This window comes from Budorcas taxicolor, chromosome 4, assembly GCF_023091745.1.
Source record: "Budorcas taxicolor isolate Tak-1 chromosome 4, Takin1.1, whole genome shotgun sequence".
Taxonomy (NCBI): domain Eukaryota; kingdom Metazoa; phylum Chordata; class Mammalia; order Artiodactyla; family Bovidae; genus Budorcas; species Budorcas taxicolor.
In genome coordinates this window covers 95,332,806-95,359,454 of record NC_068913.1, presented here as the reverse complement: position 1 = coordinate 95,359,454, position 26,649 = coordinate 95,332,806, and the positions used below count along the sequence as shown (strand labels likewise).

Genomic DNA, 26,649 nt, shown 5'->3' with positions numbered 1-26,649 from the left:
GAGAGAGTGACAGGAGTCGGGGGAGAGACAGAGAGGGAGAAGCAAGCACTGGCAGTATGGACTCCAGCCTAAGTTCTATTCGTTTGTCACTAGCTTGCTTCAGTCCCTAAGTTGTTTCCTCTCTTTCTGCCTCAATTCTTTAATACCCTGTGAACTGTACTGTTGTACTTCACTGCTGAGCAAAATCAAAATTCTAGGTTCATTAAGTTTCTCTAAGTGAAAAATGAGTGAGAAATGTTATGTTTAGATTATTCAATATAGGTAACATATATATCTAGCATTTCTAATTAGTAGTAATACTTTGTGTGATTCCTTAGTTTCTGAAGTACTTTTCAATATAACATCTCATTTTTTCTACCTCCAGTTCCCTAAGGATGGAATGCATATGTTTTCTCACTTTCATTAGATGAAACTAGGAACCAGGGCTACTGTGCAGCAGAGCTGGGACTTAAAGACTAATCTTCTGACTTTAACTAACTATGCTAACTTTCTAATTTTTAAAGAATCAAAATAAAGGAACATATAACATCGAAACAATACTGAATGCAATTTACTCTCTTTGGATGATTCAGAACTCATTTTTGGTTGTATATCGAATTATATTTCTAAAGTAGTCATCTCCATAGCACTCAGTGCAGAGAAGATTAGTTGAGCTGTCTGGTTAACCCAAGTCCATCTCTATTCTAGTGCACTTTTACAAATCTGGAATTTTATCACTTCAAGGAAATCATGGTCTCTAGAATTGGTATACACTTAAACTTAATTTGGTATCCAAAACTGGTATCCACTTTGTCCTTTATGGTTACAGATCATATTTGAGCTCTTCTTCCTTGATTATAAAATAGAAATTATATACATACATAAACACTCTCACACTGGACAGCAAGGATTAAATGAGATACTCCTATAAAGAATTAGTATTGTGCCTTCCAACACACAGTAGCTACAGGAGAGAATTAAAAAACAAAAAACAAAACAGTTGACATCTTCACCAGAACACTAAAAAAAAAAAAAAAATCATTGGACAAAGCAGAAACATCATAAAACCTGCACTTCAAAAAATTCAATTTTGGGTTTCTATGGTTACAAAAGTAATTCACGCTTATTAGACAAAGACAATGAAAATCACCCATAATGCCACCACACAGTGATAATCACTGTTAATATTGGTGTATACACCTTTAAAATTTCACACACACACGCGCAAGTTTTGTGTTTATGTTTTAAACAAATGAGATCAATTAATTCTGTATTCCCTGAATGGAAAAATCTAGGTCCCCTAGTAGAAACAAACAAACAGAAATAAAGTCCTAAACTCTTTAAATTATATATATATATATATATATATAAAAGAAATGCTATTTTATCATCAGTTTTTAATTTAATATACCATAGTATTAGTCTACTGTGACAGAGAAATAATCATCATTTCTAGTAGCTAATATTTCACTGCATATTCACCTCTAGTCTCTTCTGGGCTAAGCTGCTCTTCTTTCCAGGTAAACACCACTACTATAATTTATTCAGTCACATTATTCTCAGATTTTCGTTTTGTAAACAATGCCATGAGCATATATCTTTGCTTACTTGGAGGGCATGACACGCACATTGAAAATTTTGCCAACCTGCTCTCTGGAAAAATTTTACCAATGTATATTCTATTGCTGATGCTTTATATTCCCATTACCTTGCCTATCTAGGTTTGGTTTGAAACTAAACTCTGCTTTTACTACCCTTAATAGTTTTAGGATCAATAGGGGCACCCCCAGGATTGGAATATTCAGAAATTTCCATTCAGCTGGGAGCTGGGTTTTTCATCATTCTGCTCACTCCTCCTCACCATCCGTTTTGTTTGCCATGTGTTATTTTTCACTTGTCATCTGTGGTGAGAAGGGTAGGGAGGGAATGTACAACCATAAAGAAGATGTAGCTTCCAACCAAGCACCTCTGAAACTGACTCATGACTTGGTACCAGCTTCCCTTGGATGCACCACTGCACCAAGCTCTCCTGAGTACATATTTCACAAAAATGAAAAAATAGTTTCAAATGTTTTACCCCCAACATGATAATTAAACTGTCTGCTCTGACTTCTATGATCATCAGCAAACTTTCCTAATTATCAGTAGCCATGATTTAATATAATAAAAATCTCAGATTATTTCCACTAAACACACCAAATGTGACAAAGAAGCAAAACACTCCCATGGCAGGAGAAGAGTTTCTTAAACATGGTACATTCCTTCTTCTTAATGATTACTCCTTACTTCTGATTAATTAAGCCTCTTAATCAGAAGCTTAGTCAGCTTTAAATGTACTTTAAATCTGAGATAGAGTAGATTCTTTACATTAATCAGGTAAAATTCACCTTATGTTTTCTTTAACCAGTCAGAATAGCCCAATGTATTAATAATAGCAGGTATGAAGTGACAGGAAAAAAGTTTGGGTAATGTTTTCCTTTTTGAACCATTATCTAGAGATGCTTCAAGTATCCACAGAAAGATCTAGGATTCCAACAATCAAAAGATTACAATTTAGCTTTATATTTATAAAATACTGCATTACTTCAGACCAAGTTGCTAGTTTAGACTAGCAACTAAAAAAAATGGCGCCACCCCTTGAGCTGCAGCATTAATGTCTGCACTGCATGAATGCCTCCTCGGGAGCCTCGCGAACCAGTTACCCATGATACTGGACTCATTCGTGTTCTGACCTTCAGGTCATCTACTGAACAGATACTATTACTATAGCAGCCCCTTGGTATCTTTGGGGCATTGGTTGCAGAAGCCCACCACAGGTAGCCAAAATTAGAGGATGCTCCAGTCCCTTACATAAACTGGCACAGGATCTGCACATAACCTACACACATCCTGCTGTACACTTTGAACTGTCTCTATATTACCTGTAATACCTATACTAATACCTAGTATAAATAGGTACCAGTGCTGCAAATTCAAATTTTGCTTTTTGGAACTTTCTGCAATTTTTTCCCAGTTGAATCCACAGATGCAGAAATCATGGATACACAGTGTCAACCGTATTTAGAATACAGATATTATCTGATGCCAGGTAGCTATACTGGACCATGGCGAAGAATGGAAAGAAACTAAGCCCTTGCTCTCAATTCTAGCTGAAGAAACAGATCATACACAAGTATAAATTAAACAAATAAGACAGTTTCAGGTAGTGATAAGTCTTGCAAAGACAGTAAAATGGGGCTGTATTAGTCTGTGACTTGGTGGTGAAGAGAGAGCTTCATTGGATGGGATAATCAAGAAAGGCTTGTCTCAGGAGGTGATATTTAAGCTAGACTTTGAATAAGGTAAGGTCAATCATGCAACAGTCTGGGAGAATAATGTTTCAGGCAGGGGACACAGCAGAAGTGAAAGAAAGAGTTTGGGGTGTTTGACAGAAAGGAGGAGGATGAGCATGGCCAGAACACAGTGACTAAGGCGGAGAATGAGAAATGAGGTAGAGGCCTGGTTATATAGGGCCTCAGAGGCCTTGGCAGTGTCTGAATTTAATTCTAGGAATAGTGGAGAGCCATTAAAGGGCTGACACAAGAGTGATATTACTTGATTTAAGTTTTTCAAACAATTTCTGGTGGCTCTGTAGAGCATGGACTGCAACAGAAAGGAGATCAGCAGAACTGACCAATTGAAAGAGTCCATGCAAGAAGCTAAAGGTTTGGGCAAGGGTGGCAAAGCGGACCAAGATGAATGGTCAGATTCAGAGTACGTTCAGAGGTGAAATGACATGACTTGCTGCAAAACTAAATGTGGTTGGTGAGTAGTGAGGGCGAAACAGGAAACCAAGGATTACTCCTATGCAGGGACTTGAGCAACCAGATGGACTGTGCAGCCGTTAGCTGATGCGAGGGTACTAGGGGAGAAGCAGATTTGGAGCGGGGAGTGGAGGCAATCAAAGTTCTGTTTTGGGCCTGTCTAGTACTGAAAATCTACTAGTGATATAAGCTGGGGTATAGACCGCATACAGATGGGATATAAAGCCCACCTGACAGGATGAGATTACTTGGGGAAAAACTACAGATAGAGCCCTGGGACACAACAATACTGGTCAAGTAAGAAGAGGAAGCGGAGCTAGCAGAAGAGCTGAGAGGGAGTACGCAGAATGGCAGGAGGATATTCAGGACGGTGTGGGGTACAGAAACTGAAAGAAGAAAGTTCCGAGAAGGAAGGAGTATGATAAATGCTGCTGAAGTCTGAACAAGATAAAGAAAGAAGGGACTTTTCTGGCAGTCCAGTGATTGAGAGCCTGTGCTTCCACTGCAAGGGATGCAGGTTCAATACCTGGTCAGGGAACTGAGATCCTGGATGCCATGTGCCACGCCAAAAAAAAAAAAAACACAAAGATAAGAAAACTCACAACTGGATTTAAAGCTATAAGTATTCAAAAAGAAAAAAGGTAGGAAGATATGTTATAAAAAAAGGCATTTGTTCTTGATCAAGCTATCACTTTTAGAGCTAAAAAAACAAAAGGAACAGTCTCAGCAAAACCCTTGAGGTTATGATTTACCAGGATTAGCACATTTTGACTTTCCCTCTCAAAGGGAGAGAAGGGAAGCAATGACCCAGGAGGGTGTCCTTCCGAGTTTTCCATTCTTATTCCCTGGAGAGGGGAGGCCCCTGTGGCATCAGTGTGGTGGAATTCAGAATTTATATGGAAAGAGGAACAGCTCAGCCCAAGAGAGACTGCAGGTCTCTTGCCCCATTTGATTGTGATTCATCAAAGTTCTGACAGTTTCCTGTCCAAACCAATTCCAGCTGAAGGTAACCCGAAGGCCCAACTGAAAGGAAAAAACTGCCAACAGGAGGAGAAGACCACATCCATGCCCTCGGCTGGGGGCATTCTTCTGGCCTACATTTTCTTTCCCAGGGTTGCTACTATCAGACTCCAGCCTGCATTTTACTCTGATGGTGGATCACTGAGGACAAAACTAAACAAAGTGATGTGAGGCCCGCCCACACCTGTGCCACCTGTTTCTCCTCCTCACTCCCCGCCCCTTACCTGGGTCATTTTGTCTACAGAGACTGGAATTCCATCGATAGTGAGAGGCGGCAGCTCTGAGTTAACCTCCTGTGGCGCAGGGGCGTGCTCTGCCAGGGCGGACTCCAGGTCTTCCAGGATCATGCTCTTGTACTTACGCACCTGCAGGGAATTAAGGGCAGAAGTAAACAAAATGCCCAACAACCAGGGAGGGTTGGTGCCAAGCAACCAGGGAGTGGGTGGGGCTGGACTCCCTCAACCACTGCAGAGCCCTAAGAACAAACATGTCTACAACTAGTGGATAAAAATACCCGCTGGCCCCAAAGACATCACATCGTATAGAATTAAATGAAAAGATGATGAAATTACAGGTAACAATGGGATAAAGAAGCCAGAGGAAAGAGTTTTCTAGAAATACCGATCCTCAGTTAAAAATCACATTTTCTCAGTAACGCTGGCCCCATTACCTGTTTCAGATCTAACAGGAATGGTATTCATATTCTGCATTTCCCAGGCCATCTGATAAAACCCAGCTGTGGCAGTTAATTACCAAAATCATTTCCAAGATCACTGAGGATTTATGTCTCTAAAACTCTAAGCACCCTCTTTGAAACTTTGCTATGCCCGCTGTTTTCCTACAAAGCTAGACTGCCAAACAGGAGATCAACTGTACAAGAGGCATCAGAGAAAAACAACAAGAAGTGTATACTGGGTGTCACAGGCGCCACTATCAGTAAGGCCTGGGGCCAGAGCGCGCACCACAGGTCAAGTGCTCTTCCTCTCTGTCGGGGACTCCCTGGTGACAGAGGTAACCTTTAAAACCGTGAGGCCTCTGTAACTCTGCCAAGGCCATGTCTGAGCCAGATACTGCTGCTCTGACTCCATTGTTTCCACTATCAGTGAAAGTCTCTCAAAAAAACAGAACAGTAGCAAGCTGCACACGTATACATTCTTCTATAGAATGTAGAGAGTTCACTGGATTCTACCACCACCAATAATGGGTTCACTTACTTACCAGAAATACACCAGCGGGGATGAGGACACTTTAGGAATAATAAAGGAAGCCATGGAGTTATAAAAATGTAACAAGATGGGATAGAAAATTAACTTGCTTTCAGGGCTCAGGCCATCATCATAGAAAAAAAGGTAAGAGAATATGAGGTTTACCCAGAAGTTATAACAATGTTATAATCCTGGACTGAACTCTTAGTCACCATATAGTTCCCTATAAATATCTCATTATAAAGATTAGAAGAGAAAAATCCCCATACTCCACCTCAAACATATGGAAAAGTAAGAATTACTGGCTACAATGTACAACTTTTAAAGAAATTTCCAACAGATCAACAACAAAGGTGATGAAAGAAAAATAGTGCAAACTTATAAAATCATTATTACTCTACATTCAGTTTTATCCTGGTTTCTAAAGAGAAAGTTTCAAAAATTATTGCCAATGTATTTACTGTAAATAGCTGTGCTGCCATGACATCTTTAAGGATATATATTTTTTGATTTCTAGGTTTCTACATCATAAGTAGAGTTTTTACACTACCAATCCACAGAAAAACTGAGTAAGCCTAGGTTATAGTCTTTGAACTTTAATGTATCAGGTTAAACCATTATATGTATATATGCCCATAGTAAGAGTAAATGAAAATAGTATAAAAAACTTTTATTGTGCAGAAACATCTTGCATTCAAAGATAAAAATTATTAGCTTATTACTATTATTACATTAATAGCCAGTTTCAAACAATTTCAGCCGTTTTATGGGTCAGTAGAATTTCAGAAATTCAGATCCAGGCATTTTGCTGAATTTATCCATTATATCTTGATTTTAAAAAAAAATGCTGGGAGAACATCCTTCAGAGTAATTTACAACTTCAGGTTGTGACCACAGTATTTCTAAGTTTGCTTAGTAAAGTTAACTAACTTTCACAGAGTTATAAAGCTAGCATTTCAATTCTACCTAATTTATCAGTCCTGAGATAATCCCCCCCACCCCCCGCCATTTATCATTCCTTTGGAAACTCGGATCCCTCTTAAAATTGCTATAGACATGTGGTATGGGGCACAGCAGTCATGGCCTGCACATATGCAAACACGGTTGTTATGGAGGCACAACTGCAATCCCCAGGCCTTTTCAATCAGCAAACCATTTAGCACCATTTCAGAAAGGAATGTGAACCTTGGCTGTTGTCTGATAACGTCCCCAGTGATCTTCCCGGTAAGACCGAAAAGCACCAGCATCAAATTTGTCACAGCTGAGAAAAAGTCTCAGAGACAGTAGCAGAGCTCTTTTTACAGAAATGCAGCATCACCCATGCTCCTGATGGTAAGGAAGACAATATATTACCCGCAACCTTGCAGACAATGATGACTCTGAAACAGGAAGTAATTCGGAATTGGACTCTGAATGTGAAAAAGTTTTAGGAATAGCTAAAAAACAATTTCTGAAATCAGAAATTTCACTTACATTTCCCTTTTTACATATTTACAAAAGCAGTATGATCAAAAGCTGTCTCTAAGTAAGCCTGAAAAAGCTCTTTCAATAAGTATAAAATAAAAATTCTAAGTGATAGTAAGCGCTATGTCAAAGTTTATCAGTGTTTTTTCTTTCTTTGTGGCACATAAATAATGGCGCATCCTATAACTCATGGTATCACAGATATGATGAAATACAGGTTTGTTTTAGAAACTTCTACTTTCTATTCCAAAATCCACAGCTAAAGCCTTTGTCATTTCATACCAATATGTCACTGCCAACTAACTGGTTTCACAATTCAAGTTAAAAACCACTTAACAACAAATTCAGTTGGTCTGCCTGCCAAGCTCTCCTCCTCCAATTCATTCTTTATACTGCTGCCATTTAAAATTTCTGAAAGATTGCTATAATCAAATACCATTTATTGAATACTTGCTATGTGTCAAGCACTGCATACATTATTCAGTTAATTCTCACCTAGTTTTATAAAGAAACTACCATTATATCCATTTTGCAGATAAGAAAACTCGGGCTTAAGTAACATTCCCAAATCATATAGGAATACAGCAGAAAGTCAAATTAATTTTTAAGTAGCTCCAAAGCCTATATGTTCAGCCACTTCCGATCGTTTATCTTTTTTTCTCAAAAATAGTCCTACAATGCCCCACTTCTTACAGGATTGCATTTCAACCACTCTGATCATTCCTTGCTTTCCCAATATTCTCTGCCAAGGCCACCAACTACAGCCATGCATGCTCACCTCTATAGATTATGTGAATAAGCACCCTCTTGAGTTCCCCATGTATAAGCCAGAGTCCTACTAGGCAACTTTGCTCACCATCCTTCCTCTTTAGCCAGCCAGCCTCCTCACTACTTTTGCATACAACAAGTTCTTTTCTATCTCTGTGGAGAAGGAAATGGCAATCCACACCAGTATTCTTGCCTGGAGAATTCCCATGGACAGAGGAGCCTGGCATGTTTCAGTACATGGGGTCGCAGAGTTGGACACGACTGAGCGACTAACACACTTTCTATCTCTGGGTCTTTAACTGTTTCTAATCCAAATACTATCCATTATTCAAGACCAACTCCAATCCCACTTTCTCTGAGAAAACTTCCCAAGTGTTCCTGTCCTAATTCTTTTACTCTTTTAAATGCCAACAGACTCAAATAATCATGTGTCACTTACGTTGGTCTATGTTGCACACAACCATTGTTATGACATCACTGAGCACAGGAACCAGACCTTTTGTTTATTTTTTCAACATACATTATGAAACATTTCACATATTCAGACATGTACAGATAATACATTGTACAGATAAAACATTCTCATAATTACCAGCGACAAAGTGTTTAGGGTATTTATAGGAGACTTAAAGAGTTCTGGGCACTGAACGAGCTTGTTGAGGATTTAGGAATTGGCTGCTACAACCATAAGGTCAATGGGCCTTTACTGAGGTTGCAAGAATAATCTCAGATAAGATATCAAAATCCTTCTATATACTTGTATTTCTGGATAAAAGAAATAGCTTCAGGAAGGTCTCAAAAAAGATTTTTAAAATTATTTTTTACCTATGAGCTCCTCTGTGATTAAAACTACACTGTCATCTGATGAATATAATAAAGAGATGCCCAAGCACAGGGCTGCCTTCAGATCAGGGATCCTGAAGCACACCTGGCACAGAGCCAGGCCACAGGCTGTGGCCCATGGCATCTGCTGGCTTCATCCTCTTCTCTCTCCAGTCCCAATGTCAGCCTCTTTCCTCTCCTGCCTCAGTCCAGATCTCTTTTTCCCCAACCCCTTGGGTCCCTTGTTTTCAACCTTGAAATCTCAAAAGACCTGGATGGAATTCTTACCTCATACTTTGTATCTAACAGTCTTAACCATTTGTTGCATAACTTAATAAACAAGCAACAGGGCTTTTACTTTATTACTTTTTATATTATTATTATTATTATTGCCTGTGTCATGTGGCATATGGGATCTTAGTTCCCCAACCAAGGATCTAACCCATGCCTTCTGCATTGGAGCTCGGATTCTTAACCACTGGACCATCAGGGAAGTCCCTTACTTTATTACTTTTTAAATATGCTTCCACGTTTCAGGTAACCTAAAGCCATCTTTTAAAAACTTATCTAAATATGTGAATGACTTAGAACAAGAAATCATGACCAACTCCAGAGTACACTGATCTACTGGGAAGGTGGAATTAAACGAAGGCAGAAGGATGATTTCAAGGAAGCTGTGACAAACCCTGAGCTACATCTTGCTTCTGTGACTGTGATTCCTAGGCCTATTCCTACAAAGCTCATTAAAGTATGTGAAATAGCAGTAAGTCATACGGAGAGTGTTCTTACGATCCAACAACTTTAAAATCTACCATTTACCAATTCCCATTAGATACAAAGTATGAGATAAGAATTTCATCCAAGTCTTTTGAGATTTCAAGGTTCAATTCCTTTCATGCCAGTTCTTCATAAAGACTACATATAGGAGAAAGATAATAAACTTTAATTTCTATTTCTCCTCAGTGAGGTTGCTATTATCTTTATTTTACACGTAAGGACACTGAGCCACATAAAGGAAAAATCAGTGTGGGAAATCACTCACAAAATCAAAACTTAAACACAGTTTTCACCAAAGCGAACTTTTTAGCTATATACATTAACACCAACCTATGTGCATGATTCAATTAACCTGTCTAAAACTTACATTCTAATTGTGGGCAAGGATGTAATATGAAGAAATAAATGAAAACCTGGAAAACATAAGAAAAGCTTCAACACCATCTATTAGAGGGCCCAGTAAAATTTTCAATTCTCCTTTGACAAACTTGTAAAAAACTGCTAATTTTGACTCTGAAATCCATATTCCAAAGATGAACAGCCCTATGGAATTTAAATCTTTCAGTTCCCAGCAGCCTCCAGAAAAAAGCACAACAAGAAAGGTTAATGACGGCTTCAGGCAGGAGGACAAAATGCAAATACCACAGTTTTAATATTATTTAATGAGATAATACATGAAAAGTGCTTATAACTTATAACCTAGAACACAGAATTCAGTAAATGTTAGACATTATTATAAAACTCAAATAATTTTTTACTGTTACTAATATGAGATTATGCAGACAGAGTACACTGTATAACTGATTACAGTAAATATGAGCTCTGATTCTTTAATACCACCCTGAATACCAATATATATATAGGATTAAGGAATATTCTATACTTTGAAGGTTTAACAAAAGTCACTGGAAATAATCAAGAGTGTAGTATCCCTTTGAGAGATGTGGTTTAATTACTTTTTCAATTTTGTATGTGTTTATTGTCTTACTGGTTTGGATATATTTTGGTTATTTTTTAATTAAATTATCCACTTGGTTGAGGTTTTTAATTTAAAAGAAGAGAATTAATGCATATCATTTCCTTACAATGTTCAATCTATTTTTTATCTGCAACTATAACTCATCTCACTTCTAAGACTGTGTATTTGTTTTCCTCATCATTTTTCTCAATTAGTATGCTCATTTATCTACTTCATTAGATTTTTCATAGTTCAGTTCAGTAGCTCAGTCATGTCTGACTCTTTGCGACCCCATGAACCGCAGCATGCCAGGCCTTCATGTCCATCAACAACTCCCGGAGTCCACCAAAACCCATGTTCATTGAGTCGGTGATGCCATCCAACCATCTCATCCTCTGTCGTCCCCTTCTCCTCCTGCCCTCAATCTTTCCCTGCATCAGGGTCTTTTCAAATGAGTCAGCTCTTTGCATCAGGTGGCCAAAGTATTGGAGTTTCAGTTTCAGCATCAGTCCTTCCAATGAACACTAAGGACTGATCTCCTTTAGGATGGACCAGCTGGATCTCCTTACAGTCCAAGAGACTCTTAAGAGTCTTCTCTAACACCACAGTTCAAAAGCATCAATTCTTTGCCGCTCAGCTTTCTTTATAGTCCAACTCTCACATCCATACGTGACCACTGGAAAAACCGTAGCCTTGACTAGATGGACCTTTGTTGACAAAGTAATGCCTGCTTTTCAATAGGCTGTCTAGGTTGGTCATAACTTTCCTTCCAAGGAGTAAGCATCTTTTAATGTCATGGCTGCAATCATCATCTGCAGTGATTTTGGAGCCCAAAAAAATAAAGTCTGACGCTGTTTTTCCACTGTTTCCCCATCTATTTGCCATGAAGCGATGGAACCAGATGCCATGATCTTCGTTTTCTGAATGTTGAGCTCTAAACCAACTTTTTCGCTCTCCTCTTTCACGTTCATCAAGAGGCTCTTTTAGTTCTTCTTCACTTTCTGCCATAAGGGTGGTATCATCTGCATATCTGAGGTTATTGATATTTCTCCCAGCAATCTTGATTCCAGCCTGTGCTTCCTCCAGTCCAGCATTTCTCATGATATACTCTGCATATAAGTTAAATAAGCAGGGTGACAACATACAGCCTTGACGTCCTCCTTTTCCTGTTTGGAACCAGTCTGTTGTTCCATGTCCAGTTCTAACTGTTGCTTCCTGACCTGCATACAGGTTTCTCAAGAGGTAGGTCAGGTGGTCTGGTATTCCCATCTCTTTCAGAATTTTCCACAGTTTATTGTGATCCACACAGTCAAAGGCTTTGGCATAGTCAGTAAAGCAGAAATAGATGTTTTTCTGGAACTCTCTTGTTTTTTCCATGATCCAGTGGATGTTGGCAATTTGATCTCTGGTTCTTCTGCCTTTTCTAAAACCAGCCTGAACATCTGGAAGTTCACGGTTCACATATTGCTGAAGCCTGGCTTGGAGAATTTTAAGCATCATTTTACTAGCGTGTGAGATGAGTGTAATTGTGCGGTAGTTTGAGCATTCTTTGGCATTGCCTTTCTTTGGGATTGGAATGAAAACTGACCTTTTCCAGTCCTGTGGCCACTTCTGAGTTGCCAGATTTGCTATCATATTGAGTGCAGCCCTTTCACAGCATCATCTTTCAGGATTTGAAATAGCTCAACTGGAATTCCATCACCTCCACTAGCTTTGTTCGTAGTGATGCTTTCTAATGCCCATTTGAATTCACATTCCAGGATGTCTGGCTCTAGGTGAGTAGTCACACCATCGTGATTGTCTGGGTCGTGAAGCTCTTTTTTGTACTGTTCTTCTGAGTATTGTTGCCACCTCTTCTTAATATCTTCTGCTTCTGTTAGGTCCATACCATTTCTGTCCTTTATCGAGCCCGTCTTTGCATGAAATGTTCCCTTGGTATCTCTAATTTTCTTGAACAGATCTCTAGTCTTTCCCATTCTGTTGTTTTCCTCTACTTCTTTGCATTGATCGCTGAGGAAGGCTTTCTTACCTCTTCTTGCTATTCTTTGGAACTCTGCATTCAAATGGGAATATCTTTCCTTTTCTCTTTTGCTTTTCGCTTCTCTTCTTTTCACAGCTTTTTTAAGGCCTCCTCAGACAGCATTTTGCTTTTTTGCATTTCTTTTCCATGGGGATGGTCTTGATCCCTGTCTCCTGTACAATGTCACGAACCTCCATCCATAGTTCATCAGGCACTCTGTCTATCAGATCTAGTCCCTTAAATCTATTTCTCACTTCCACTGTATAATCATAAGGGATTTGATTTAGGTCATACCTGAATGGTCTAGCGGTTTTCCCTACTTTCTTCAATTTCAGTCCCAATTTGGCAATAAGGAGTTCATGATCTGAGCCACAGTCAGCTCCTGGTCTTGTTTTTGCTGACTGTATAGAGCTTCTCCATCTTTGGCTGCAAAGAATATAATCAGACTGATTTCGGTGTTGACCGTCTGGTGATGTCCATGTGTAGTCTTCTCTTATGTTGTTGGAAGAGGGTGTCTGCTATGACCAGTGCTTTCTCTTGGCAGAACTCTGTTAGCCTTTGCCCTGCTTCATTCCTCATTCCAAGGCCAAATTTGCCCGTTACTCCAGGTGTTTCTTGACTTCCTACTTTTGCATTCCAGTCCCCTATAATGAAAAGGACATCTTTTGGGGTGTTAGTTCTAGAAGGTCTTGTAGGTCTTCATAGAACTGTTCATAGTACCATTTCTTCATAGAACTTTTTCATAGTACCATATCTTGAATAACAATTGTTTACAAAATCATTAATTCCTTCTACATGTTTACTTACTGTACATCTTTCTCAGATGAAGTTTCTTTTCTTTCTTTCTTGTATATATAGAAAAAAAATCAAGGCAATAAACATCTTTTTAAGCATCTGTTTAGATCATAATTTTTAAGGCTATTTAAAATTTGTTTTTAAATAGTTTGCAGATTAAGTTGTTCTCTTAAGTGTTTTTGTATAGATATAAGTCATTGGCTTTGCTGTATAGCAGAAACTAACACAACATTGTAAAACTACTACAGTAAAAGGTATTTTTAAATTTCCATGTGGCTGAAAATTTCTATCAATCTTTCTTATATTAACTTCTAAATTTTTTATTCTTTAATCAAAAATATAACCTGTGTAATTTTCTACCTTGTACAATTTATTAAGATTTACTTTGGGACCTAATAATAACATACAATCAATTCTTATAATCCATTCATGTAATTTTTCAAATATGGTATATTCTCCCTTAGTATGGTATCAATGTTAATATATCTACCTTTTATATTAACATTCTATTCTTCAGATATCTAAATTCTTATTTATATTTTTCTTCCTTGAGTGAAAAGATATTAAAGACTCCTATTACCACTGTGGTTTCTATTTTTTTTCCTCCCATTACTAATTTTTGATCTATATTCTTTGCTTTAATGTTGAGACATAAAAGGTTCATTATAAATTTATACTGCTTATCAATACTAAAGGACCTATGGTCCTCAGTTGAGACTCATTTGTCTTGAGAATTTGGCCTTGTCTGATATTAATGCTGTGAACCATGATTTATTTTTGTAGGGATTTGTCTGACATTTGCTTTGCTTATTGTTTTGCTTTAAAAATTTTAACATCCCAGTTCACCAGCCCCAAGCATCCGGTATCATGCATTGATATTAAAAAAAAAAAAAGATGAAAGTAATATAAAAAACAAAAAAAATTTTCACAGCTTTATTGAAATATAATTAATATGCCATACATATTAGCTTCCTATGGCTGCCACAAAGTATTACAAACTTGATCGCTTCTATTAACAGAAATTCATTCTGTTAGTTTCATGGGCCCAAGTTGTTGGCAGGGCTGGTTGTTCTGGAAGCTCTAGGGGAGGTACCATTTTCTCATCCTGCCTAGCTGCTGTTGAGCACATACTGCTTTGCTTCTAACCCGTTCCTTGCACCCAACCTCTTGCTTCCACTGACACATCTCCACCTTCTATATCAATCTCCTTTCGGCTCCCTCTTACATAAAGACACTGTGATTAGATTTAGGGCCTACCTGGATAATCCAAGGTGATGTCCCCATTTCAAAAATCTTTAACTTAATCACACCTGCAAAATCCTTTATGTCATATAAAGATTTGTATCTGTGTATCTTTGGGGGCCATTCATTATTCAGCCCACCATACATATCATACAATTCACCCATTTGAAGTGTATAATTTACTCTTTTAAATATTTGCAGAGTCACATAAGCATCATCATAATCCCCCATGAAAGAAACTCCAAACCCACTAGCTGTCACTTGCCATTCCTCCATCCCCCCCTAACCACTAACCTACATTCTGTCTCTTGAGATTTGACTACTCCAGATACTGCCCATAAGTGAAATCATACAATACGTGGCCTCTTAGGAACGGATTCTTCCACTTAGCACAATGCTTTCAAGGTTCGTCCATGTTGTAACATTTATCAGTACTTTATTCCTTTTCATTGCTAAGTAATACTACACTGGATGAACATATGGATTATTTCCACTCTGTGGCTATTATGAATAATGCTTCTACGAACATAGTGCATTGGTTTTTATGTGTAAGTTTTGTTGCTATGAACACTATGTGTATAAGCTTTATTCTTAGCTCTTTTGGGTAAATGTAGGAATAGAATTGTTGGGTCATATAGTAACTGTTCTTTTGCTATTTTGAGAAATTACCAAACTGTTTTTCAAATCAGCTGCATCATTTTACATCTCTAACTGCAATGTATGGGGGTTCCCATTTCTTCACATCCCCATCAACATTTATTATTGTCCATCTTTTAAATTACATTCATCATAGCGGGCATGAAGTATCTCTTTGTAGTTCTGATTTTCATTTCTCTAATGATTAACAGTTATTTATCAAGTGCTTATGTGCTTGCAGGTCATTTCTATATCTTCTTCAGAAAAATATTTATTCAGATTCTTTGCCATTTTAAATTCTGTTAATCGTCTTTTTCTTTTTTTGGCCATGCTGCGCGGCTTGCCGGGTCTTCATTCCCTGACCAGAGACTGAACCTATGCCTGTTGCAGTAGAAGCACAAAGTCCTCTCCACTGAACACCAGGGCATTCCTGGAGTAACTGTCTTGTCACTGCTGAGTTATAAGGGTTCCTTATATATTCTGGATACAAATTTGTATCAGATATATTTTGCCAATATTTTTTTATTTCCCATTCTGTAGACTATCTTTTCATTTTCTTGACGGTAACATTTGCAGCTACTTTAAACATTTGTGAGTCACTGTAAGTATGTCACATAAATTGAATAGAATTGGGTTTTGATTTGGATTGTTTCTGCTCCAATCTAAAATAAAATCTTTAACAATAATATAAATATAATATTGGTTTATAACGGAATTAACTGGTCTCACTTCCATTACTTTGTTAGTCAGGTATCATTTTGAACTAGAAAGCCATCTACCACACTCCTCTCAGGAAAGGTCTTAATATGCATCCTGTTCTAGGGACTCAGGAATCTGAGGAAAAACTCAAAACAAACTCAAAAATGTTAAGAAAGGATCACAACATCTGTGTATGGAAAAAAAAAATACAATAAACAAAATCTCAACTGATTATTAATTTTGAACTCTTGAAACATCTATGTTCAATATGGGAGAAAATCTAATAAATTCATTTTAAGCTCAGAAATTTTATTCTAGTAAAAATAAAATGCAATTTAATTCTGGACAGATCATTATTCTATTAATGATTTAATGTTTAACTTTAATGATTTAAAGTTACTTTATCCAAAGAAAGAACAGTTCACATAGTAAAAGTATCCAAGAGTGAAATACTATTTTTATAAAGTTAGCTATAGATAGGGATATAATCAAAATATTCAACTATATTTCAACATTGAAGAATTAAATCAATTATTTGAAGAAATAAAAAGGATTATTTTAAATAATCAATTCAGATCAATTCAGATATCAGTGATCAGTAAAATGCTCCCAGGTTTGCCTCAGGAAGTTCACATCTTGAGAAAATATCATTTTGTTTCAGCAATTTTCCTACAAAATCTTGCATTGGTTTCTTAAGGAATACAACAACATTTTTTTCCATTGCATCTGATGAGGTAAAATAGCTTGTTATGAAAAGGAGAAACAGAAATGACCCATTTTACTTTGATTGGCATTATGGAGTTTGAAAACCAGTCTCAATTCCCACCCCTGGATGAAGGGAAGATAAAATAACTATTGTGCTAGACAAAGGATCAAAAGAATGTGAACAACAACTCACAGAAAGCAGAGGGTATCTGAGAACACACACAGTTTTCTTACCACATTCTCCAAAGGAGCTGCACCGAACACTTTAAAGACAGGGTTGGGTTTGGAGGGAGAGATACAAAGGACAATAGCTTGCTGTCCCACTCGAGTAGTATATTCATCTAGTGTGGCTCGAAGTTTCCTGAATTAGAGAATGAAAAGACAGGAATTACGTGACACAGACACAAGATTTCCTTTGACTTGAGACAATTTATTCTAATTAGGTATGTCTTCTTTTACCTGAATTGTAAAAAGGGTGTGTGTGAGGTTTAATATCCTGTTCAGCAGAAATATGTACATCCCTTTGTCCTAAAGACCCGTGACTAGCTAGCTCACTGACGTAAGAGTCTACCCCAGGCTACCTCAGGACACAGCCATGACACAACGTTGAATACAGACAGTATCATACTTCCTGATCTCAGCACCAAAAGTGTGCTGCTTATAATCATAAAGATTAATACTGAGATCTCCTCCTATAGACTTTACTATATCATCTCCATGCTTACTGAAGGGGCCTAAAATGAACTGCTTCTGATTTCTTTGACTGATATACATTGTTTATGTCTTGCTCTGATGCTCAGTCACGTCCAACTCCTTGCAACCCTATGGACTACAGCCTGCCATGCTCCTCAGTCCACGGGATTCTCTCAGCAAGAAAACTGGAGTGGACTACCATTTCCTCCTTCAGGCAATCTCCCTGACCCAGGGACTGAACCTGCATCTCTTGCGTCTCCTGCATTAGGAGGCCGATTCTTTACCACTGGGCACCCGGGAAGCCTATTTATATCTTATTACTTCAAAATGTTGTCATGTTGTCATTTCCAGATTTTCATTTTGATATAAACAATAATTCTTAGTCCTGAAGTATTTTACAAATGAGGATGGAGTAAAAGACCATTTTCAAATATATCAGCACTGGATTAAACAGAAACACTGTCCTTTCCTTCTGGAAATTATGGCAGATTATTTTAAAGTTCTACATCCCATAATTCTTCTGTGAACACAGTCTACCCTGTCAAGGGACTGGTGAGTCATGTCTATTCGAATGAAGCAAAGCCAACAAATCAAAAGAAAGTTTTCCATCTTTCTCCAAAAGCACTGTCTATGCCCCTTTTAGAAAAGATGGCTCTATAAATAATATACTCAATTCCTCCTGCCTGTACTATCATTAAAGGTAGTAAGATTTATCATTAAAGGAAAGGAAATTTTTTTGCCCATCTAGTGGTGTATAACCTCTGTGCTGAAAACTACCATTAAGTATTTTCCGGATTTACCATTCAGTTTCTTATGATTTTATGTTCTTAATATAGACTATATTTTCTAACTTTTGTCCACATATCATTTACAAGTGCTGGTACTCCATTTGGATTCAACATTCCAATAAACATCTTAACAATTTGTATATATAAAATATTACAAGAAGAAACTTCTGAAACATTTTATAGACTAAATTTTTTTATACATGAATGCATGTTGAGCAGCCTGTCAAAATATGAAGTCCTCCGTGTACCACAGATGTGTAATAATCTTTCTTTGCAACCTACAAACTATTCAGAAGAAATAAAAACAAGTGAAAGAAGTGGAAGTGAAGTTGCTCAGTGGTGTCCGACTCTTTGTGACCACAAGGACTGTAGCCTACCAGGCTTCTCTATCCATGGGATTTTCCAGGCAAGAGTATTGGAGTGGATTGCCATTTCCTCCTCCAGGGGATCTTCCCAACCCAGAGACTGAACCTAGGTCTCCCGGTTTGCAGGCAGACGCTTTACCATCTGAGCCACCAGGGAAGCCAAGTAAAGGACCACATACAAAAGAAGAAATCCAGTGGCGTTCCTTGAAAAAAATGATAAGAAAATACATTCACTGGCTCCAATTCCTCTCTCCCCATTCTCTCTTGAAGACCCTTTAATCCTTTCATCCTTACCACTCCTCTGAAAACACATTATCAAGTTCAATCATGATCTCAATGTTGCTAAATTTAATGGTCAATTTGCATCTTAGTCAACCTGTCAGCACCATCTGATAGTACTGATCACAAGTCCTCCTTCTTGAAACAATTTTTGCACTTGATTCACTGGTCGCTTCTTAAACTCTTTGATAGTTCCTTTCCTTTCTTTAACCCCTAAGGGGTAAAGTGCTTCAGTCCACACACATTCCCTCAGTTCAGTTCAGTCGCTCAGTCATGTCTGACTCTTTGAAACCCCATGATCTCAGCACACCAGGCTTCCCTGTCCATCACCATCTCCCGGAGTTCATGCAAACTCATGTCCATCAAGTCAGAGATGCCATCCAACCATCTCATCCTCTGTCGTCCCCTTCTCCTCCTGCCCCCAATCCCTCCCAGTATCAGGGTCTTTTCCATTGAGTAAACTCTTCTCATGAGGTGGCCAAAGTTTTGGAGTTTCAGCTTTAGCATCAGTCCTTCCAATGAACACCCAGGACTGATCTCCTTTAGGATGGACTGGCTGGACCTCCTTGCACTCCAAGGGACTCCCAAGAGTCTTCTCCAACACCACAGTTCAAAAGCATCAATTCTTCGGCATTCAGCTTTCTTCACAGTCCAGCTCTCACATCCATACATGACCACTGGAAAAACCATAGCCTTGACTAGATGGACCTTTGTTGGCAAAGTAATGTCTCTGCTTTTGAATATGCTATCTAGGTTGGTCATAAATTTTCTTTCAAGGAGTAATGCAATCACCATCTGCAGTGATTTTGGAGCCCAAAAAAATAAAGTCTGACACTGTTTCCACTGTTTCCCCATCTATTTGCCATGAAGTGATGGGACCAGATGCCATGATCTTAGTTTTCTGAATGTTGAGCTTTAAGCCAACTTTTTCACTCTCCTCTTTCACTTTCATCAAGAGGCTTTTTAGTTCCGCTTCACTTTCTGCCATAAGGGTGGTGGGACCTGCTATCTGAGGTTATTGACATTTCTCCCAGCAATCTTGATTCCAGCTTGTGCTTCTTTCAGCTCAACGTTTCTCATGATATACTCTGCATGTAAGTTAAATAAGCAGGGTGACAATATACAGCGTTGACGTACTCCTTTTCCTATTTGGAACCAGTCTGTTGTTCCATGTCCAGTTCTAACTGTTGCTTCCTGACCTGCATATAGGTTTCTCAGGAGGCTCCCTTAAAAGAAATGGAGTAGCCATCATGGTCAACAAAAAAGAGTCTGAAATGCAGTACTTGGATGCAATCTCAAAAACAACAGAATGATCTCTGTTCATTTCCAAGTCAAACCATTCAATATCACAGTAATCCAAGCCTATGCTCCAACCAGTAATGCTGAAGAAGCTGAAGTTGAACGGTTCTATGAAGACCTACAAGATCTTCTAGAACTAACACCCCAAAAGATGTCCTTTTCATTATAGGGGACTGGAATGCAAAAGTAGGAAGTCAAGAAACACCTGGAGTAACGGGCAAATTTGGCCTTGGAATGAGGAATGAAGCAGGGCAAAGGCTAACAGAGTTCTGCCAAGAGAAAGCACTGGTCATAGCAGACACCCTCTTCCAACAACATAAGAGAAGACTACACATGGACATCACCAGACGGTCAACACCGAAATCAGTCTGATTATATTCTTTGCAGCCAAAGATGGAGAAGCTCTATACAGTCAGCTAAAACAAGACCAGGAGCTGACTGTGGCTCAGATCATGAACTCCTTATTGCCAAATTGGGACTGAAATTGAAGAAAGTAGGGAAAACCGCTAGACCATTCAGGTATGACCTAAATCAAATCCCTTATGATTATACAGTGGAAGTGAGAAATAGATTTAAGGGACTAGATCTGATAGACAGAGTGCCTGATGAACTATGGATGGAGGTTCGTGACATTGTACAGGAGACAGGGATCAAGACCATCCCCATGGAAAAGAAATGCAAAAAAGCAAAATGCTGTCTGAGGAGGCCTTAAAAAAGCTGTGAAAAGAAGAGAAGCGAAAAGCAAAAGAGAAAAGGAAAGATATTCCCATTTGAATGCAGAGTTCCAAAGAATAGCAAGAAGAGGTAAGAAAGCCTTCCTCAGCGATCAATGCAAAGAAGTAGAGGAAAACAACAGAATGGGAAAGACTAGAGATCTGTTCAAGAAAATTAGAGATACCAAGGGAACATTTCATGCAAAGACGGGCTCGATAAAGGACAGAAATGGTATGGACCTAACAGAAGCAGAAGATATTAAGAAGAGGTGGCAACAATACTCAGAAGAACAGTACAAAAAAGAGCTTCACGACCCAGACAATCACGATGGTGTGACTACTCACCTAGAGCCAGACATCCTGGAATGTGAATTCAAATGGGCATTAGAAAGCATCACTACGAACAAAGCTAGTGGAGGTGATGGAATTCCAGTTGAGCTATTTCAAATCCTGAAAGATGATGCTGTGAAAGGGCTGCACTCAATATGATAGCAAATCTGGCAACTCAGAAGTGGCCACAGGACTGGAAAAGGTCAGTTTTCATTCCAATCCCAAAGAAAGGCAATGCCAAAGAATGCTCAAACTACCGCACAATTACACTCATCTCACACGCTAGTAAAATGATGCTTAAAATTCTCCAAGCCAGGCTTCAGCAATATGTGAACCGTGAACTTCCAGATGTTCAGGCTGGTTTTAGAAAAGGCAGAAGAACCAGAGATCAAATTGCCAACATCCACTGGATCATGGAAAAAACAAGAGAGTTCCAGAAAAACACCTATTTCTGCTTTATTGACTATGCCAAAGCCTTTGACTGTGTGGATCACTCATTCCCTAGTCTGCTTCAAATGCTACCTATGTGCTTCTATCCTCAGCCTTGCTTTCATTCTTGTACCCTGAGAGTCTATTCTCAACACAGTAGCCTGAGTGATACTTTTAAAATATGTTAGATTATATCATTGTTTTAATCAAAAGTCTTCACTGACTTCCTATGTCACTTAGGGTAAGAGTCAAAGCCCTTAGATTGGACCAGAAGACACCATGGCATGGCTTTCCACTACTATTATGACCACATCTCTTCTCACTCTTTCTCTAGCTGCTCCTCAAACATGCCTAAGACATGCCTTCCCACTTCAGAACCTTTGCTTTTACTACCCGTCAGCCCCAAAAGTTCTTCCTGTAAATATCAACATGGTTTCCCTTAAAATTACTTCAGGTCTCTGTTCAAAGGTTGCCTTAACAAAGATCATTTCTATAGAAAAATAAAAACTACCATATCCCTCCCAATCCTCTATTTTCTTTACTTTGCCTTTTTTTTTTTTTTTTTACTTTTCATCATCTGATGTATCATATATTTCTTATTCCCTCCACTAGAATATAAGCTCTTTAATTTATCTTGTTAGCTGTTAGGTTCCCAAGGCCCAGAACAATACCTGGCACATGGCAGGCATATATTAATAAATTTTCTCTGAATGAAATAATATAATTCTATACACCTATACAGGGAAGTTAGGGCTTCCCTGGCGGCTCAGTGGTAAAGAATCTTCCAGTGCAGGAGACGTGGGTTCAATTCCTCGGTCAGGAAGATATGCTAGAGAAGGAAATGGCAACCTACTCCAGTATTCCTGCCTAAGGAAATCCCATGGACAGAGGAGCCTGGTGGGCTGCAGTTCACGGAGTTGCAAAAGAGGCTAATAAGACCCAGCAACCAAACAACAACATACATCTGTTAATCATAGTTATAGTTTCATTTAGTTTTGTTTAGAGTACTTTAGAGTCTAATTCTGTCATGAAAGAATTTAATTTGGTATCCCTTGATGAAGGGTTTCCCTGGTAGCTCAGCTTGTGAAGAATCTGCCTGCAATGCAGGAAACCGGGTTCAATTCCTGGGTCGGGAAGATCCCCTGGAGAAGGGGTAGGCTGTCCTTTCCAGTATTCTTGGGTTTCCCCGGTGGCTGAGACGGTAAAGAATCCACCTGCAATGCGAGAGACCTGGGTTTGATCCCGGGTTAGGAAGAGCCCCTGGAGCAGGGCATGGCAACCCACTCCAGTGTTCATGCCTGGAGAATCCCCATGGACAGAGGAGCCTGGTGGGCTACGGTCCATGGGGTCACAGAGTCGGACATGGCTGAGTGACTAAGCACAGCACAGCACATCCCCTGATGAACCTAATAAGGTATATTTTGTCATCCATACCATAAAGTATTTGAGGAACAGCAACAGTATGGGTAAGGAAGCCCTCACCTAAGCAAACGTGTTTGCTGTCTCTTCCGGATAGATGGATTAGATTCAAACACATGAGGACGTTTCCGTTTCTTTCCTGTTGCCACAGCAGCAGCAGCAGCCATTCCCACAGGACCTGAAACAATAACATATGTGCTGAGACCAGGCAGAGTCTGTTAACTGCACCAAGCAGAAAACAATTAGATGTACAAAAAAGTAGCATTTATTTCCTAGTATGTTATCAGTAAGTATAGAATATTACTGATACCATCAATATACTTCACTCCTGTTCAACATGGATCATATTTTAATTTACCATTAAAACTTACAAAGAAGATTTTTTAAAAGTTAATGACTTACACCTCCCCACCACATACTAGCTTGAATTTTATATAATGTTTTTTGTTTTATCACCATACTCATACTGTTAAGGCAATATTCTCAAAAATGCTAGATGAAATAGCACCGTTGAGACGAACAGCTTGCCAAGACAAAAAAAGTTACAGATTTCAAATTTCATTTCCATTCCTGTGCCCCTCTTTCCGTTACAAGGCACTGACAACTTAGAAAGTCAGAGATAATCACTCATATTTGGAACCCCAACCCTACCACCACCACCACATATAAGAGGAATATCTAGAAGAATACCATCTTAAGTGGAAAATTTTTTCTTATATTTCTGAGAATTATGCCCTAAATGGAACCGTTAACCACAAGGTCATGTTGATGAAAGCATCCCAGAAGGAAAGGAATAAAAACTGTCCCACTCTAAGGGAAAAATGTTAATAAAATTTGGTCTGGTTTGCCCTGAAACTAATGACTAAAACAAAGGGTAGGCCTTAAGGAATTATTAGTCTCTGATTTAACCAATCTCAACATATCAATGGCATTCCTTTTATTTTTTAAAACAGACAATCCATCTTTATTTGTGAACCCCCTAAAAGGTTTAAATGAAAATCAGGTTTAAGTACTCACATTCATCCTGGCATATATGTTCTATAAATGGCTCAATTACAACAGGCCTCCCTGAAACTCTAGATGAGCCTCTCTACATGTTATTTAGTAGTATACTCAGTCTGACTTAAATAAAACCTTTGTAAAGACGACTCTTGAGAGTCCCTTGGACTGCAAGGAGATCCAACCAGTCCATTCTAAAGGAGATCAGTCCTGGGTGTTCTTTGGAAGGACTGATGCTAAAGCTGAAACTCCAATACTTTGGCCACCTCATGGGAAGAGTTGACTCATTGGAAAACACTCTGATGCTGGGAGGGATTGGGGACAGGAGGAGAAGGGGACGACAGAGGATGAGATGGCTGGATGGCATCACTGACTCGATGGACATGAGTTTGGGTGAACTCTGGGAGTTGGTGATGGACAAGGAGGCCTGGCATGCTGCAATTCATGGGGTTGCAAAGAGTCGGACACGACTGAGCGACTGAACTGAACTGAACTCAAAGAGCCCCAAAATAAGCAAGAAATAAAGTATTGCCTTTTACCTTCCTTTCCATTATAAACAGCTGGTAGAAGAAAAAATATTACTGATGCATTTTTTTCCAACATTTAAGTTTTTAAATTGTGGTAATGACACAACATGAGATCGACCATCTCAACAAACTTTAAGTGTACAATATAGTACTGTTAACTATAGACACAATGTTGTAGAGCAGATCTCTAGAACTATTCATCTTGACTGAAGATGACTGAAACTTTATGTTCTTTAATGGCAACTCCCCATTTCCACACCCCAGCCCCTGGCAAACACCATTCTACTGTATGGAGAGTAGAATGCTGCTGCTAAGTCACTTCAGTTGTGTCTGACTGTGTGTGACCCCATAGACGGCAGCCCACCAGGCTCCCCCGTCCCTGGGATTCTCCAGGCAAGAACACTGGAGTGGGTTGCCATTTCCTTCTCCGATGCATGAAAGTGAAAGTGAAAGTGAAGTCACTCAGTTGTGTCCGACCCTCAGCGACCCCATGGACTGCAGCCCACCAGGCTCCTCCATCCATGGGAGGTTCCAGGCAAGAATACTGGAGTGGGGTGCCACTGCCTTCTCCGGCAGAGTAGAATAAGAGTTTGAATATGATACTTCATATAAGTAAATCATGCAGTACCTATCCTTTTGACCTGGTATATGTTACTTAACATAATGCCCTCAAGGTTCATCCACGTTGTCATATATGGTAAGATTTCCTCCTTTTAAAAACAAAAAAAAGCTAAATAATATTCCATACATACATACCACATTTTCTTTATCTATTCATCTGGAGAAGGGAATGGCAACCCACTCCAGTGTTCTTGCCTGGAGAATTCTATGGACAGGGGAGCCTGGTGGGCTACAGTCCATAGGGTCACAAAGAGTCCGACACGACTGACTGACTAACACACATTTGTCTGTCAATGGAAATTTAGATTGTTTCCACATCTTGACTACTGTGAATAATGCTTCAGTGAACACAGCAGTGCCAATACCTCCACGAGATCCTGATGTCAATTCTTTTGAATAAACATCCATAGGAAGAACTGGATCATATGGTAATTGTATCTTTAATTTTGGCAGAGGACCTTCATACTGTTTTCCATAGGGGCTGTATCATTTTACATTCCTACCAACAACATATAAGGGTTCCCATTTCTCCATATCCATGCCAATACTTCTATTTTTTTATTTTCTGGTAACAGCCATCTTAACAGGTGTGAGGCAGTATCTTATCGTGGTTTTGATTTGCATTTCCCACTTATTGACTACTTTGTGTGCCTTCTTTAGGAAGATGTCTACTCAAGTCCTTTGTCCATTTTTTAATCAGGCTGCTATTATGTTACTGAGTTCTGTGAGTCCAACATTTTTATTATTATTATATTAGAAGTTTCAAATATATATTTTTAAAACTTTAAAATATATAGCAAAGTTGAAAGAATTTTATAGTGAACATTCACCTATCTACCACCTAGACTTACTATTAATATTTTACTATATGCATCTATCCACCTTCCTACCCATTCATCAACCCATATTGGGTTTTTTTAAATGCATTTCAAAGTAAACTACAGTATGATCCCACTATATACTTCAGTAGAAGTATCATTAGCTAGAGTTCAATATTTTTAAGTTTTTTCTTTTGAGATAAAATCTACATAGAACAAAATGTACAAATCATTCAATAAATTTTTTAAAAAGCATACAACTATGAAACCCAAACCCCTACTAAGATATGTAATATCATCACTACAAATAGTTCTCTCCTGTACCTTCCCATCAGTTCTTCCCTGTACTTTCCACCATAAGGACACAATTCTTGTTTGTTTCACCCTACATTAGTTTTGCCTATTCTAGCACTTCAAAATAAATGGAATCATACAGTATATGCTCTTTTGTGCCAGGTTTCTTTCACTTAGAATAG

At 38.6% G+C, this 26,649-nt stretch overlaps 1 protein-coding gene across 2 annotated transcripts in view; it reads right to left on the bottom strand.

Moving 5' to 3' along the window:
• NRF1 (nuclear respiratory factor 1) overlaps positions 1-26,649 on the bottom strand; it is an 87,483-nt gene that overhangs the window by 47,757 nt on the left and 13,077 nt on the right. For both annotated transcript variants that reach the window (XM_052638573.1, XM_052638574.1), the window contains 3 exons: positions 23,272-23,386; positions 17,128-17,254; positions 5,027-5,167 (listed from right to left, as the gene is read on the bottom strand). In XM_052638573.1, the coding sequence (XP_052494533.1) occupies positions 5,027-5,167; positions 17,128-17,254; positions 23,272-23,386 (383 nt within the window). The remainder of the gene's footprint in view (positions 1-5,026; positions 5,168-17,127; positions 17,255-23,271; positions 23,387-26,649) is intronic.